General features: G+C 44.8%; 1 protein-coding gene across 2 annotated transcripts in view; it reads left to right on the forward strand.

Moving 5' to 3' along the window:
• opn5 (opsin 5) overlaps window positions 1-14,250 on the forward strand; it is an 83,095-nt gene that overhangs the window by 28,741 nt on the left and 40,104 nt on the right. For both annotated transcript variants that reach the window (XM_061894080.1, XM_061894079.1), the window contains exon 2: window positions 2,338-2,478. In XM_061894080.1, coding sequence (XP_061750064.1) covers window positions 2,352-2,478 — 127 coding nt within the window. In that variant the 5' untranslated portion in view covers window positions 2,338-2,351. The remainder of the gene's footprint in view (window positions 1-2,337; window positions 2,479-14,250) is intronic.

Raw genomic sequence — 14,250 nt, forward strand, 5'->3', positions numbered from 1 at the left:
GGGAATCGTGTCTTGCTCCCACATCAGAAGAAACAACTGATAGGGCCTGTCAGTCAACACTGTTCCCCCTTCCTTGTAGACCTCAGGAATGGCGTTGGTGCCAGGTGCTTTGCTTCTGGAGAGTAGACGCATGGCTTTTTGGGTCTGAAGCTAGGTTGGAGGGTCATCCAGTGTTTTGTTGAAGGGCACTTGGGGGAGACGATTAATGGCTTCGTCGTTGATGGTCAAGGGGCGGTTCAGGACGTTGACAAAATGTTTGGCCCACCTCTCTAGGATATTTTCTTTTTCTGTAATTAGAGTGTTCCAGTCTGCGCTGAGAAGGGGGTTTGATCCTGAAGAAGTGAGGCCGTACACTTCTTTCAAGGCGTCGTAGAAGTTCTTAAATTCGTGCCTGTCTGTATAACCTCAGATTTCATCAGCTTTGTTGCAGAAGAAAACCGTTGCTGTTGCAGGGGCTCACTCGAATGTCCAAGGACTCCATCTTATTTAAACGGGGATAGGAGGTCCAGTCTATGTGTCATACTTGATCCTTTCGCGATATTGCCATATTTTTGCTGAAAGGATTTAGTAGAGAACATCCACAATAAAGTTCGCAACTTTTGGTCGCTAATAAAAAAAGCCTCGCCTGTACCGGAAGTAACAGACAATGTGCTTGTGACGTCACGGGTTGTGGAGCTCCTCACATCTGAACATTGTTTACAATCATGGCCTCCAGCAGCAAAAGCTGTTTGGACCGAGAAAGCGACAATTTCCCCATTAATTTGAGCGAGGATGAAAGATTTGTGGATGAGGACGTTTAGAGTGAAGTACTAGAAAAAAAAAAAGAAAAAAAAAAGGGACAGCTCCAGGTGACGTTTCAGATGTAATTAGACACATTTACTAGGATAATTCTGGAAGATACCTTATCTGCCTATTGTTTCAATAGTGTTTTAGTGAGATTGTAAAGTCATACCTGAAAGTCGGATGGCTGCGGTGAACGTAAGTGTCTCTAAGAGAAGCCGAGGGGCCAAGATCACAGCTGCCTTTTTGAGCTGCAGGATGAGGTCGCGTAATCCACTGAAGTCTCCGGTAAGAGGCAACTTAATATCACAATTTTCCCATCCAAAAACTTGCTGGTTGACATAGAGAAACATGTTCGCTTGACAGCTCTGTGTTAAAGCTTCACAACAAACAAAGAAACACCGGTTGTGTTTTGGTGCTAAAGGCAGCTGCAATCCACCGCTTTCCACCAACAGCATTCTTCTTTGACGTCTCCATTATTAATTGAACCAAATGCAAAAGATTCAGCAACACAGATGTCCAAAATACTGTGTAATTATGCGATGAAAAGAGACGATTTTTAGCCGTGTTTGGTGCTGGGCTAATATGTCCCCTCCAATCCGAGACGTCACAAACACGCGTCATCATTGCGCAACGTTTTAAAATTGCAATTTAGTAAACTAAAAAGGCCGTATTGGCATGTGTTGCAATGTTAATATTACATCATTGATATATAAACTATCAGACTGCGTGGTGGGTAGTAGTGGCTTTCAGTAGCCCTTTAAATGTGTCAGGTTTGGACTTGGATTTGGTTTACTCCTTCGATGCAGAGAGGATACGGGACGAGCCAAACGAGAGTGTACGTACATGGTTTATTTGGAGTACTAAATACAAAAATAATCGAACTAAGGGCGCTCACAAAGAGGTACAAAACCTGGCGACAAAAATCCAAACAGGAAAAAAAAACCACCTGCTCGATGGCATGAAAGACGATAAACTATAAACTTAAACTTGCACTGTGGCAGAACTATGAACAACTAAAACAAAAACACTTACTGTGACCGAAACAAGGGGCATGGATAGCAAAGCAAATGACTTAAGTACTGGCTGTGGTAATAGAAAACAGGTGTGAGAGGCTGGGGATTGGGGCGCGACTTAAGGGGACCAGGTGGAAACTAATAGGTTGGCATGGAAACAAACAAAACCAGGAAGTGCAAAACATGACTGGATGTCCAAAATCAAAACATAACATGACAAAACAAAACATGATCCATAGGTGTGACAAAATGGGACAATGAAAAAGGAGGATTAGCTCCACATTCTTCAGGACAAGCTAAAACCATCAGCCCGGAGGTTGGGTCTTGGGCCCAGCTGGGTGTTCCAACAGGACAATCTTCTTACACACTGACATTGTCAGAAGAAGAAACATAAATAGTTTAATAAGAGTGCATTTACAATGTTTGTTATTCCACTTACACAACATCTCTACTTACTGTGTTAACTCTATTATTATTTGTCAACATGTCCTACAGAAAGTCTGTACTTATTGTCTTAACTCTATTATTGCTTGTCTTACAGAACATCTGGCACTGATGGCAGTGATGGCGAACGAGAGCTGGCCTTCATACGTTCCACATTATCTCCTCCGGGGTGATCCCTTCGCTTCCAGACTGTCGAAGGAGGCGGACCTTGTTGCAGCGTTGTACATCTGCATCATAGGTCAGTGCTCTTGTGAGATACTTTTACCTTACCCTTGTCCGTTGATTATTTATGCATGTTTATTTAAATTGTACAGGCGTCTGCCTCACAATACGAAGGTCCTGAGTAGTCCTGGGTTCAAGCCCAGGCTCGGGATCTTTCTGTGTGGAGTTTGCATGTTTTCCCCGTGAATGCGTGGGTTCCCTCCGGGTACTCCGGCTTCCTCCCACATCCAAACACATGCACCTGGGGATAGGCCCCTCCCACCTTCAAAGACATGCCTTTGGGGAAAGGCCCCTCCCACCTCCAAAGACATGCCCTTGGGGAAAGGCCCCTCCCACCTCCAAAAACATGCACCTGGGCATAGGCCCCTCCCACCTCCAAAAACATGCACCCGGGGATAGGCCCCTCCCACTTCCAAAGACATGCCCTTGGGGATAGGCCCCTCCCACCTCCAAACACATGCCCTTGGGGATAGGCCCCTCCCAACTCCAAAGACATGCCCTTGGGGATAGGTCCCTCCCACCTCCAAAGACATGCACCTGGGGTTAGGCCCCTCCCACCTCCAAAGACATGCACCTGGGGATTGGCCCCTCCCACTTCCAAAGACATGCACCCGGGGATAGGCCCCTCCCACCTCCAAAGACATGCACCTGGGGATAGGCCCCTCCCACCTCCAAAGACATGCACCTGGGATAGGCCCCTCCCACCTCCAAAGACATGCACCTGGGATAGGCCCCTCTCATCTCCAAAGACATGCACCTGGGGATAGGCCCCTCCCACTTCCAAAGACATGCCCTTGGGGATAGGCCCCTCCCACCTCCAAAGACATGTACCCTCCCACTTCCAAAGACATGCCCTTGGGGATAGGCCCCTCCCACCTCCAAAGACATGTACCCTCCCACTTCCAAAGACATGCACCTGGGGTTGGGCCCCTCCCACCTCCAATGATATGCACCTGGGGATAGGCCCCTCCCACCTCCAAAGACATGCCCTTGGGGATAGGCCCCTCCCACCTCCAAAGACATGTACCTGGGGATAGGCCCCTCCCACCTCCAAAGACATGCACCTTGGGGATAGGCCCCTCCCTCCCCCAAAGACATGCCCTTGGGGATAGGCCCCTCCCACCTCCAAAGACATGCGCTTGGGGATAGGCCCCTCCCACCTCCAAAGACATGCACCTGGGGATAGGCCCCTCCCACCTCCAAAGACATGCACCTGGGGATAGGTTGATTGGCAACACTAAATGGTCCCTAGTGTGTGAATGTTGTCTATCTGTGTTGGCCCTGCGATGAGGTGACCACTTGTCCAGGGTGTACCTCGCCTTCTGCCTGATTGTAGCTGAGATGGACATCCGCGACCCCAGAGGAAATAAGCGGTAGAAAATGGATGGGGATGGATGGATTATCATTAAAATGTTGTATTATTGTTTATAATATGAATACAGTAATGGGCAAGCTATTGGGAAAATGCAGTAAATTAAACTACGAGTTACTCTGGATTAAATGTGAGCTACAGGAGTAGGGATTCCCAGAGAATTGTGGCAAGTTACATTTCAAGCTACACGGCAAAAGTCACTTGCTCCAGCAGGAAGGGGATTCATGAAGCCCAATTTCCCTGCCGGAGCAGGGAAGCCCAGACTTCCCTCTCCCCAGCAACTTCGTCTAGCTCTTCCCGGGGGATCCTGAGGCGTTCCCAGGCCAGCCGGGAGAGACAGTCTTCCCAATGTGTCCAGGGTCTTCCCCGTGGCCTCCTACTGGTTGGATGTGCCCGAATCACCTTCCTCGAGAGGCTTTTGGGTGGCATCCTGACCAGATGCCCAAACCACATCATCTGGCTTTTCTCCATGTGGAGGAGCAGCGGCTTTACTCGGAGCTTCTCACCCTATCTCTAAGGGAGAGACCCACCACCCGGAGGAGGAAACTCATTTGGGCCGCTTGTACCCGTGATCTTATCCTTTCGGTCATGACCCAAAGCTCATGACCATAGGTGAGGATGGGAACGTAGATCGACCGGTAAATTGAGAGCTTTGCCTTCCGGCTCAGCTCCTTCTTCACCACAACGGATCGATACAGTGTCCACATTACTGAAGACGCCACACCGATCCGCCTGTCGATCTCACCATCCACTCTTCCCTCACTCGTGAACAAGACTCTGAGGTACTTGAACTATTTCATTTGGGGAGAGTTACAGTATACACAGGTCTGATTGTTACACTACTCACAGGTGTGGGCGTTACAGTACTCACAGGTGTGAGTGTTACAGTACTCACAGGTGTGAGCGTTACAGTACTCACAGGTGTGAGTGTTACAGTACTCACAGGTCTGAGCGTTACAGTACTCACAGGTGTGACTGTTACAGTACTCACAGGTGTGACTGTTACAGTACTCACAGGTGTGACTGTTACAGTACTCACAGGTGTGAGTGTTACAGCACTCACAGGTGTGAGCGTTACAGTACTCACAGGTGTGACTGTTACAGTACTCACAGGTGTGAGTGTTACAGCACTCACAGGTGTGGGCGTTACAGTACTCACAGGTGTGAGTGTTACAGTACTCACAGGTCGGATTGTTACAGTACTCACAGGTGTGAGTGTTGCAGTACTCACAGGTCTGATTGTTACAGTACTCACAGGTGTGAGTGTTACACTAATCACAGGTCTGATTGTTACAGTACCCACAGGTGTGAGTGTTACAGTACTCACAGGTCTGATTGTTACAGTACTCACAGGTGTGAGTGTTACACTAATCACAGGTCTGATTGTTACAGTACTCACAGGTGTGAGCGTTACAGTACTCAAGGTCTGATTGTTACAGTACTCACAGGTGTGAGTGTTACAGCACTCAAAGGTGTGAGTGTTACAGTACTCACAGGTGTGAGTGTTGCAGTACTCACAGGTCTGATTGTTACAGTACTCACAGTGTGAGCGTTACAGTACTCACATGTGTGTGTTACAGTACTCACGGGTCTGATTGTTACTGTACTCACAGGTGTGAGTGTTACAGTACTCACAGGTGTGAGTGTTACAGTACCCACGGGTCTGATTGTTACAGTACTCACAGGAGTGAGTGTTACAGTACTCACAGGTGTGAGTGTTACAGTACTCACAGGTCGGATTGTTACAGTACTCACAGGTGTGAGTGTTGCAGTACTCACGGGTCTGATTGTTACAGTACTCACAGGTGTGAGTGTTACACTAATCACAGGTCTGATTGTTACAGTACCCACAGGTGTGAGTGTTACAGTACTCACAGGTCTGATTGTTACAGTACTCACAGATGTGAGTGTTACACTAATCACAGGTCTGATTGTTACAGTACTCACAGGTGTGAGTGTTACAGTACTCAAGGTCTGATTGTTACAGTACTCACAGGTGTGAGTGTTACAGCACTCAAAGGTGTGAGTGTTACAGTACTCACAGGTGTGAGTGTTGCAGTACTCACAGGTCTGATTGTTACAGTACTCACAGTGTGAGCGTTACAGTACTCACATGTGTGTGTTACAGTACTCACAGGTCTGATTGTTACAGTACCCACAGGTCTGATTGTTACAGTACTCACAGGAGTGAGTGTTACAGTACTCACAGGTGGGAGTGTTACACTACTCACAGGTCTGATTGTTACAGTACTCACAGGTGTGAGTGTTACAGTACTCACAGGTCTGATTGTTACAGTACTCACAGGTGTGAGTGTTACCGTACTCAAGGTCTGATTGTTACAGTACTCACAGGTGGGAGTGTTACAGTACTCACATATGTGATTGTTACAGTACTCACAGGTGTGAGTGTTAGGTGATTGATTGATTGATTGATTGATTGATTGATTGATTGATTGATTGATTGATTGATTGATTGAGTGTGAGTCTTACAGTACTCACAGGTCTGAGCGTTACAGTACTCACAGATGTGAGTATTACATTACTCACAGGTGTGAGTGCTACTGTACTCACAGGTATGATTGTTACAGTACTCACAGGTGTGAGTGTTACAGTACTCACAGGTCTGAGCGTTACAGTACTCACAGTGTAAGTGTTACTTTACTCACAGGTCTGATTGTTACAGTACTCACAGGTGTGAGTGTTACAGTACTCACAGGTGTGATTGTTACAGTACTCACAGGTGTGAGTGTTACAGTACTCACAGGTGTGAGTGTTACAGTACTCACAGGTGTGAGTGTTACAGTACTCACAGGTGTGATTGTTACAGTACTCACAGGTGTGATTGTTACCGTACTCACAGGTCTGATTGTTACAGTACTCACAGGTGTGAGTGTTACAGTACTCACAGGTGTGAGTGTTACAGTACTCACAGGTGTGAGTGTTACAGTACTCACAGGTGTGAGTGTCACAGTACTCACAGGTGTGATTGTTACCGTACTCACAGGTGTGATTGTTACAGTACTCACAGGTGTGAGTGTTACAGTACTCACAGGTGTGAGTGTTACAGTACTCACAGGTGTGATTGTTACAGTACTCACAGGTGTGAGTGTTACAGTACTCACAGGTGTGAGTGTTACAGTGCTCACAGGTGTGAGCGTTACAGTACACACAGGTCTGATTGTTACAGTACTCACAGGTGTGAGTGTTACACTAATCACAGGTCTGATTGTTACAGTACTCAAGGTCTGGTTGTTACAGTACTCACAGGTGTGAGTGTTACAGTACTCAATGGTGTGAGTGTTACAGTACTCACAGGTGTGAGTGTTACAGCACTCACAAGTCTGATTGTTACAGTACTCAAAGGTGTGAGTGTTACAGTACTCACAGGTGTGAGTATTACAGTACTCACAGGTGTGAGTGTTACAGTACTCACAGGTCGGATTGTTACAGTACTCACAGGTGTGAGTGTTACAGTACTCACATGTGTGATTCATATAATACTCACAGGTGTGAGTGTTACAGTACTCACAGGTCTGAGCGTTAAGTGATTGATTGATTGATTGAGTCTGAGCGTTACAGTACTCACAGGTGTGAGTGTTACAGTACTCACAGGTCGGATTGTTACAGTACTCACAGGTGTGAGTGTTACAGTACTCACATGTGTGATTCATATAATACTCACAGGTGTGAGTGTTACAGTACTCACAGGTCTGAGCGTTAAGTGATTGATTGATTGATTGAGTCTGAGCGTTACAGTACTCACAGGTGTGAGTGTTACAGTACTCACAGGTGTGAGTGTTACAGTACTCACAGGTCTGATTTTTACAGTACTCACAGCATACTTCCTGTTCTTAGTAAATTGATGGAAAAAGTTGTTTTCAAACAGATTCAAGATGACTTTGCCTACAACAAAGTGATGTTTTGTTCCCAGCATGCTTCTAGTCAAGGTCACTCAACATCTACTGCTCTAGCTCAGCTGACTGATGACTGGCTGTCACAAGAAGATGGTTGCTACTGTCCTGATTGACTTCAGTGCGGCATTCCATGTCGTAGATCACAACATAATGATCTCCAGACTGAGAAAATATGTTTTTAATAGTATGTCACTTTCTTGGATGTTGAACTATCTATCAGGAAGATGACAGAGAGTGTGTTTCAATGGCAGCCTATCTGAACACAAGTACAATTACTGCGGCGTGCCTCAGGGAAGCTACTTAGGTCCTTTACTTTTTTAGTATTTTTACTTCTGACCACCATGGTTATGTATGCAGATGACACAACATTAAGCGTGTCTTAATGAAATGAAATTAAACAATGGATGTCCGCTAACTTTTTGCAACTTAATGCCAAAAAAACGGAAATGCTGATTATCGGTCCAGCTAGACACCGACCTCTATTTAATAATACAACTTTAACATTTGACAACCAAATAATAAAACAAGGTGACTCTGTAAAAAATCTGGGTATTATCTTCGACCCAACTCTCTCCTTTGAGTCACACATTAAAAGCGTTACTAAAACGGCCTTCTTTCATCTCCGTAATATCGCTAAAATTCGCTCCATTTTGTCCACTAAAGACGCCGAGATCATTATCCATGCGTTTGTTACGTCTCGTCTCGATTACTGTAACGTATTATTTTCGGGTCTCCCCATGTCTAGCATTAAAAGATTACAGTTGGTACAAAATGCGGCTGCTAGACTTTTGACAAGAACAAGAAAGTTTGATCATATTACGCCTGTACTGTATATACCTTTATATACATATATACATACATATATACCTATACTGTATATACCTTTATATACATATATACATACATATATACCTATACTGGCTCACCTGCACTGGCTTCCTGTGCACTTAAGATGTGACTTTAAGGTTTTACTACTTACGTATAAAATACTACACGGTCTAGCTCCAGCCTATCTTGCCGATTGTATTGTACCGTATGTCCCGGCAAGAAATCTGCCTTCAAAAGACTCCGGCTTATTAGTGATTCCTAGAGCTCAAAAAAAGTCTGCGGGCTATAGAGCGTTTTCCGTTCGGGCTCCAGTACTCTGGAATGCCCTCCCGGTAACAGTTCGAGATGCTACCTCAGTAGAAGCATTTAAGTCTCATCTTAAAACTCATCTGTATACTCTAGCCTTTAAATAGACCTCCTTTTTAGACCACTTGATCTGCCGCTTCTTTTCTTTCTCCTATGTCCCCCCCTCCCTTGTGGAGGGGGTCCGGTCCGATGACCATGGATGAAGTACTGACTGTCCAGAGTCGAGACCCAGGATGGACCGCTCGTCGGGACCCAGGATGGACCGCTCGCCTGTATCGGTTGGGGACATCTCTACGCTGCTGATCCGCTTGAGATGGTTTCCTGTGGACGGGACTCTCACTGCTGTCTTGGAGCCACTATGGATTGAACTTTCACAGTATCATGTTGGACCCGCTCGACATCCATTGCTTTCGGTCCCCTAGAGGGGGGGGGTTGCCCACATCTGAGGTCCTCTCCAAGGTTTCTCATAGTCAGCATTGTCGCTGGCGTCCCACTGGATGTGAATTCTCCCTGCCCACTGGGTGTGAGTTTTCCTTGCCCTTTTGTGGGCTCTTCCGAGGATGTCGTAGTCGTAATGATTTGTGCTGCCCTTTGAGACATTTGTGATTTGGGGCTGTATAAATAAACATTGATTGATTGATTGAACTCTAAACAGCACTGCCTCTACCTTAAATGACCTAGAAAATCACTTCAATCAGGACCTGGAGAGAGTGTCAAGCTGGGTAAATGATAGTCAACTTGTTGTGAATATTGACAAAACAAAAATAATTCTTTTTGGATCCAGGCCTATGCTTGTTGAAGACCCTCAGCTTCACATTTCAATGTCAGATATACCGATTGTGCAGGTCAGAAAAGCAAAACTGCTTGGTGTTCTATTAGACAACTGTCATGGTCCGATCATATCGATAGTATTTTAATGGAAACGGGAATAGGTTTAGCCACGGTCAGAAAGTTCTCCTCCTTCTTGTCTTCCTCAACAATGGGTCAAGTCATACAGTTCTTGCTTTTCTGTCCTCTTCATTACTGTCCTATAATATGATCTGCTACAACTAAGTCTGACCTGAACTAACTGCAACTTGTTCAGAACAGAGCGGCCTGACCAGGGGTCATCAACCTTTTTCAATCAATCAATCAATCAATGTTTACTTATATAGCCCTAAATCACTAGTGTCTCAAAGGGCTGCACAAACCACAACACAAACCACTACGACGTCCTCGGTAGGCCCACATAAGGGCAAGGAAAACTCACACCCAGTGGGACGTCGGTGACAGTGATGACCCAAGAGCTACTTCTTGGGTACTGATTAATGCAAAGGGCTACCAGTTTGATACACACTTAAAGGGGAACATTATCAGCAGACTTATGTAAGCGTCAATATATACCTTGATGGTGCAGAAAAAAGACCATGTATTTTTTAACCGATTTCCGAACTCTAAATGGGTGAATTTGGGCGAATTAAACGCCTTTCTGTTCATCGCGCTGGAGGCGATGACGTCAGAATGTGACGTCGCCGAGCTAACACACCCGCCATTTTCATTTTCAACACATTACAAACACCGGGTCTCAGCTCTGTTATTTTCCGTTTTTTTGACTATTTTTTGGAACCTTGGAGACATCATGCCTCGTCGGTGTGTTGTCGGAGGTTGTAACAACACTAACAGGGAGGGATTCAAGTTGCACCACTGGCCCGAAGATGCTATTTTCCGTTTTTTCGACTATTTTTGGGAACCTTGGAGACATCATGCCTCGACGGTGTGTTGTCGGAGGGTGTAACATCACTAACAGGGAGGGATTCAAGTTGCACCACTGGGCCGAAGATGCCAAAGTGTCTGCCCCCATTGAATGTGCCAGAGTGTCTCCACATTTTACCGGCGATGCTAAGACAGACATGGCACAGAGATGTATGGATAACCTGCAGATGCATTTGCAACGATAGTCAACGAAATCACAAATGTGAGTTTTGTTGATGTTGACTGCCAGCTAATGGATGCTAACATGCTACGCTAATCGATGCTAACATGCTCTTTACCGGCGGTGCTAAAGCAGACATGGCACAGAGATGTATGGATAACCTGCAGATGCATTTGCAACTATATTACGTTTCCTTCCACCCACATTTAATGCGAAACAAACACTTACCAATCGACGGATTTAAGTTGCTCCAGTGTCAAAAGATGCGAAAGTCCTGATCGTTTGGTCCGCACATTTTACCGGCGATGCTAACGCAGCTATTCGGCCATGCTATGGCTATGAATAGCGTCAATGGCTATTTGCTCAATCGCTTCAGTTTCTTCTTAAATACTTTCATACTCCAACCATCTGTTTCAATACATGCGTAATCTGTTGAATCGCTTAAGTCGCTGAAATCCGAGTCTGAATCCGAGCTAATGTCGCTATATCTTGCTGTGGTTTTCCCATTGTTTGTTTACATTGGCAGCACTGTGTGACGTCACAGGGAAATGGATAGTGGCATCGCAAATAGCGAAAATAAGGCACTTTAAAGCTTTATTTAGGGATATTCCGAGACCGGTAAAATTTTGAAAAAAAATTCAAAAAATACAACAAGCCACTGGGAACTGATTTTTATTGTTTTTAACCCTTTTGAAATTGTGATAATGTTCCCCTTTAATAAATTGCGAAAAATAGCCAATTTGCTCAATTTACCTTTAATGAATAAATCTATATGTTTAAAAAAAAAAAAAGGGGTATTTCTGTCCGTCATTCCGTCGTACATTTTTTTTCCTTTTGCGGAAGGTTTTTTGTAGAGGATAAATGATGAAAAAACAAACACTTAATCGAACGGTTTAAAACAAGAAAACACTTTTTTTTTATTTTGAAACATAGTTTATCTTCAATTTCCACTCTTTAAAATTCAAAATTCAAAAAAACTAGCTAATTCGAATCTCTTTGAAAAAATTTAAAAAATAATTCTTCCTGATTAAGATTAATTTTATAAATAAATAAATAATAATAAATAAATGGGTTGTACTTGTCTAGCGCTTTTCTACCTTCAAGGTACTCAAAGCGCTTTGACACTACTTCCACATTCACATACTGATGGGGGGAGCTGCCATGCAAGGCGCCAACCAGCACCCATCAGGAGCAAGGGTGAAGTGTCTTGCTCAGGACACAACGGACGTGACGAGGTTGGTACTAGGTGGGGATTGAACCAGGGACCCTCGGGTTGTGCACGGCCACTCTCCCACTACGCCACGCCGTCCCAATTTTAGAGTTTTGATGACATATTTTTTAAATGGGTTAAAATCCAATCTGCGTTTTGTTAGAATATATAACAAATTGGACCAAGCTATATTTCTAACAAAGACAAATCATTATTTCTTCTAGATTTTCCAGGACAAAAAAATTTAAAATAAAAATTCAAAAGACTTTGAAATAAGATTTAAATTTGATTCTACAGATTTTCTAGATTTGCCAGAATCCATCCATCCATTTTCTACCAGTTATTCCCCTTTTGGGGTGGCGGGAGGCGCTGGTGCCTATTTCAGCTACAATCGGGCGGAAGGCGGGGTACACCCTGGACAAGTCGCCACCTCATCGCAGGGCCAACACAGATAGACAGACAACATTCACACTCACATTAGGGCCCATTTAGTGTTGCCAATCAACCTATCCCCAGGTGCATGTCCCACAATATTTTATTTTTAATTTAAATCATAATATTTGAAGAAATATTTCACAAATATTCTTCGGCGAAAAAACGGAAGCTAAAATGAAGAATTAAATTAAAATGTATTTATTATTCTTTACACACAAAAAAAAAAGTCAGGTTGAAACACTGATGACATTTATTAAACAGACAAGAAGCAAGGAACCAAGCAGTAACAGACTTAAATAGAGCTCATGAGGAGACTGTACTCGAGTTACAGATCCAAACAACGTTCTCAAGAACAGACCGCGTGCCTCCTGTATTTATTTGGAACATCCTTATTACATCATTGGGACTGAAGGGAGGGGGGGATTGGACTCCACACAAGATATGCAAATATGTTGACACTTGGTGCTATCGCCCAGTCTGTGCTTGGTCTTGGTCCCAGAACAGAATGTTTGGACTTGGCAGTCAGCAGGCGGAATCGGGACAGAACACTGATAGGAAAGAACGGCAAGCAATCCCTCAGATTGCTACAGAAAAAACATCCATCCATCCATCCATCATCTTCCGCTTATCCGAGGTCGGGTCGCGGGGGCAGCAGCCTAAGCAGGGAAGCCCAGACTTCCCTCTCCCCAGCCACTTCGTCTAGCTCTTCCCGGGGGATCCCGAGGCGTTCCCAGGCCAGCCGGGAGACATAGTCTTCTCAACATGTCCTGGGTCTCCTACCGATTGGACGTGCCCTAAACACCTCCCTAGGGAGGCGTTCGGGTGGCATCCTGACCAGATGCCCGAACCACCTCATCTGGCTCCTCTCCATGTGAAGGAGCAGCGGCTTTACGTGATCTTATCCTTTCGGTCATGACCCAAAGCTCATGACCATAGGTGAGGATGGGAACGTAGATCGACCGGTAAATTGAGAGCTTTGCCTTCCGGCTCAGCTCCTTCTTCACCACAACGGATCGGTACAACGTCCGCATTACTGAAGACGCCGCACAGATCCGCCTGTCGATCTCACGATCCACTCTTCCCCCACTCGTGAACAAGACTCCTAGGTACTTGAACTCCTCCACTTGGGGCAGGGTCTCCTCCCCAACCCGGAGATGGCACTCCACCCTTTTCCGGGGCGAGAACCATGGACTCGGACTTGGAGGTCCAGAAAAAACACTTCCGCACAAATTGACAATACTTTCTAGTAACGGCCCTTAAGCATATAGTTCTGATGATAATATATTCATAATTATTCTAACACTTGAACATTGAAGTGAATTATATTTATATAGCGTTTTTCTCTAGTGACTCAAAGCGCTTTACATTTCTAAGTTACATTTAAACCAGTGTGGGTGGCACCGGGAACAGGTGGGTCAAGTGTCTTGCCCAAGGACACAACGGCAGTGACTAGGATGGCGGTAGCGGGAATCGAACCTGCAACCCTCAAGTTGCTGGCACGTCCGCTCTACCAACCGAGCTATGCCGCCCCATTGATCTAAATTGTCAGGAAAGAAGAGGAAGGAATTTAAAAGGTAAAAAGGTAAATGTGTTTAAAAATCCTAAAATCATTTTTAAGGTTGTATTTTTTCTCTAAAATTATCTTTCGGAAAGTTATAAGAAGCAAAGTAAAAAAAAAACATTTATTTATTCAAACAAGTGAAGACCAAGTCTTTAAAATATTTTTTGGGGTTTTCAAATTCTGTTTGAGTTTTGTCTCTCTTAGAATTAAAAATGTTGAGCAAAGCGAGACCAGCTTGCTAGTAAATAAA

This window comes from Nerophis ophidion, linkage group LG03 (assembly GCF_033978795.1).
Source record: "Nerophis ophidion isolate RoL-2023_Sa linkage group LG03, RoL_Noph_v1.0, whole genome shotgun sequence".
NCBI classification, from domain to species: domain Eukaryota; kingdom Metazoa; phylum Chordata; class Actinopteri; order Syngnathiformes; family Syngnathidae; genus Nerophis; species Nerophis ophidion.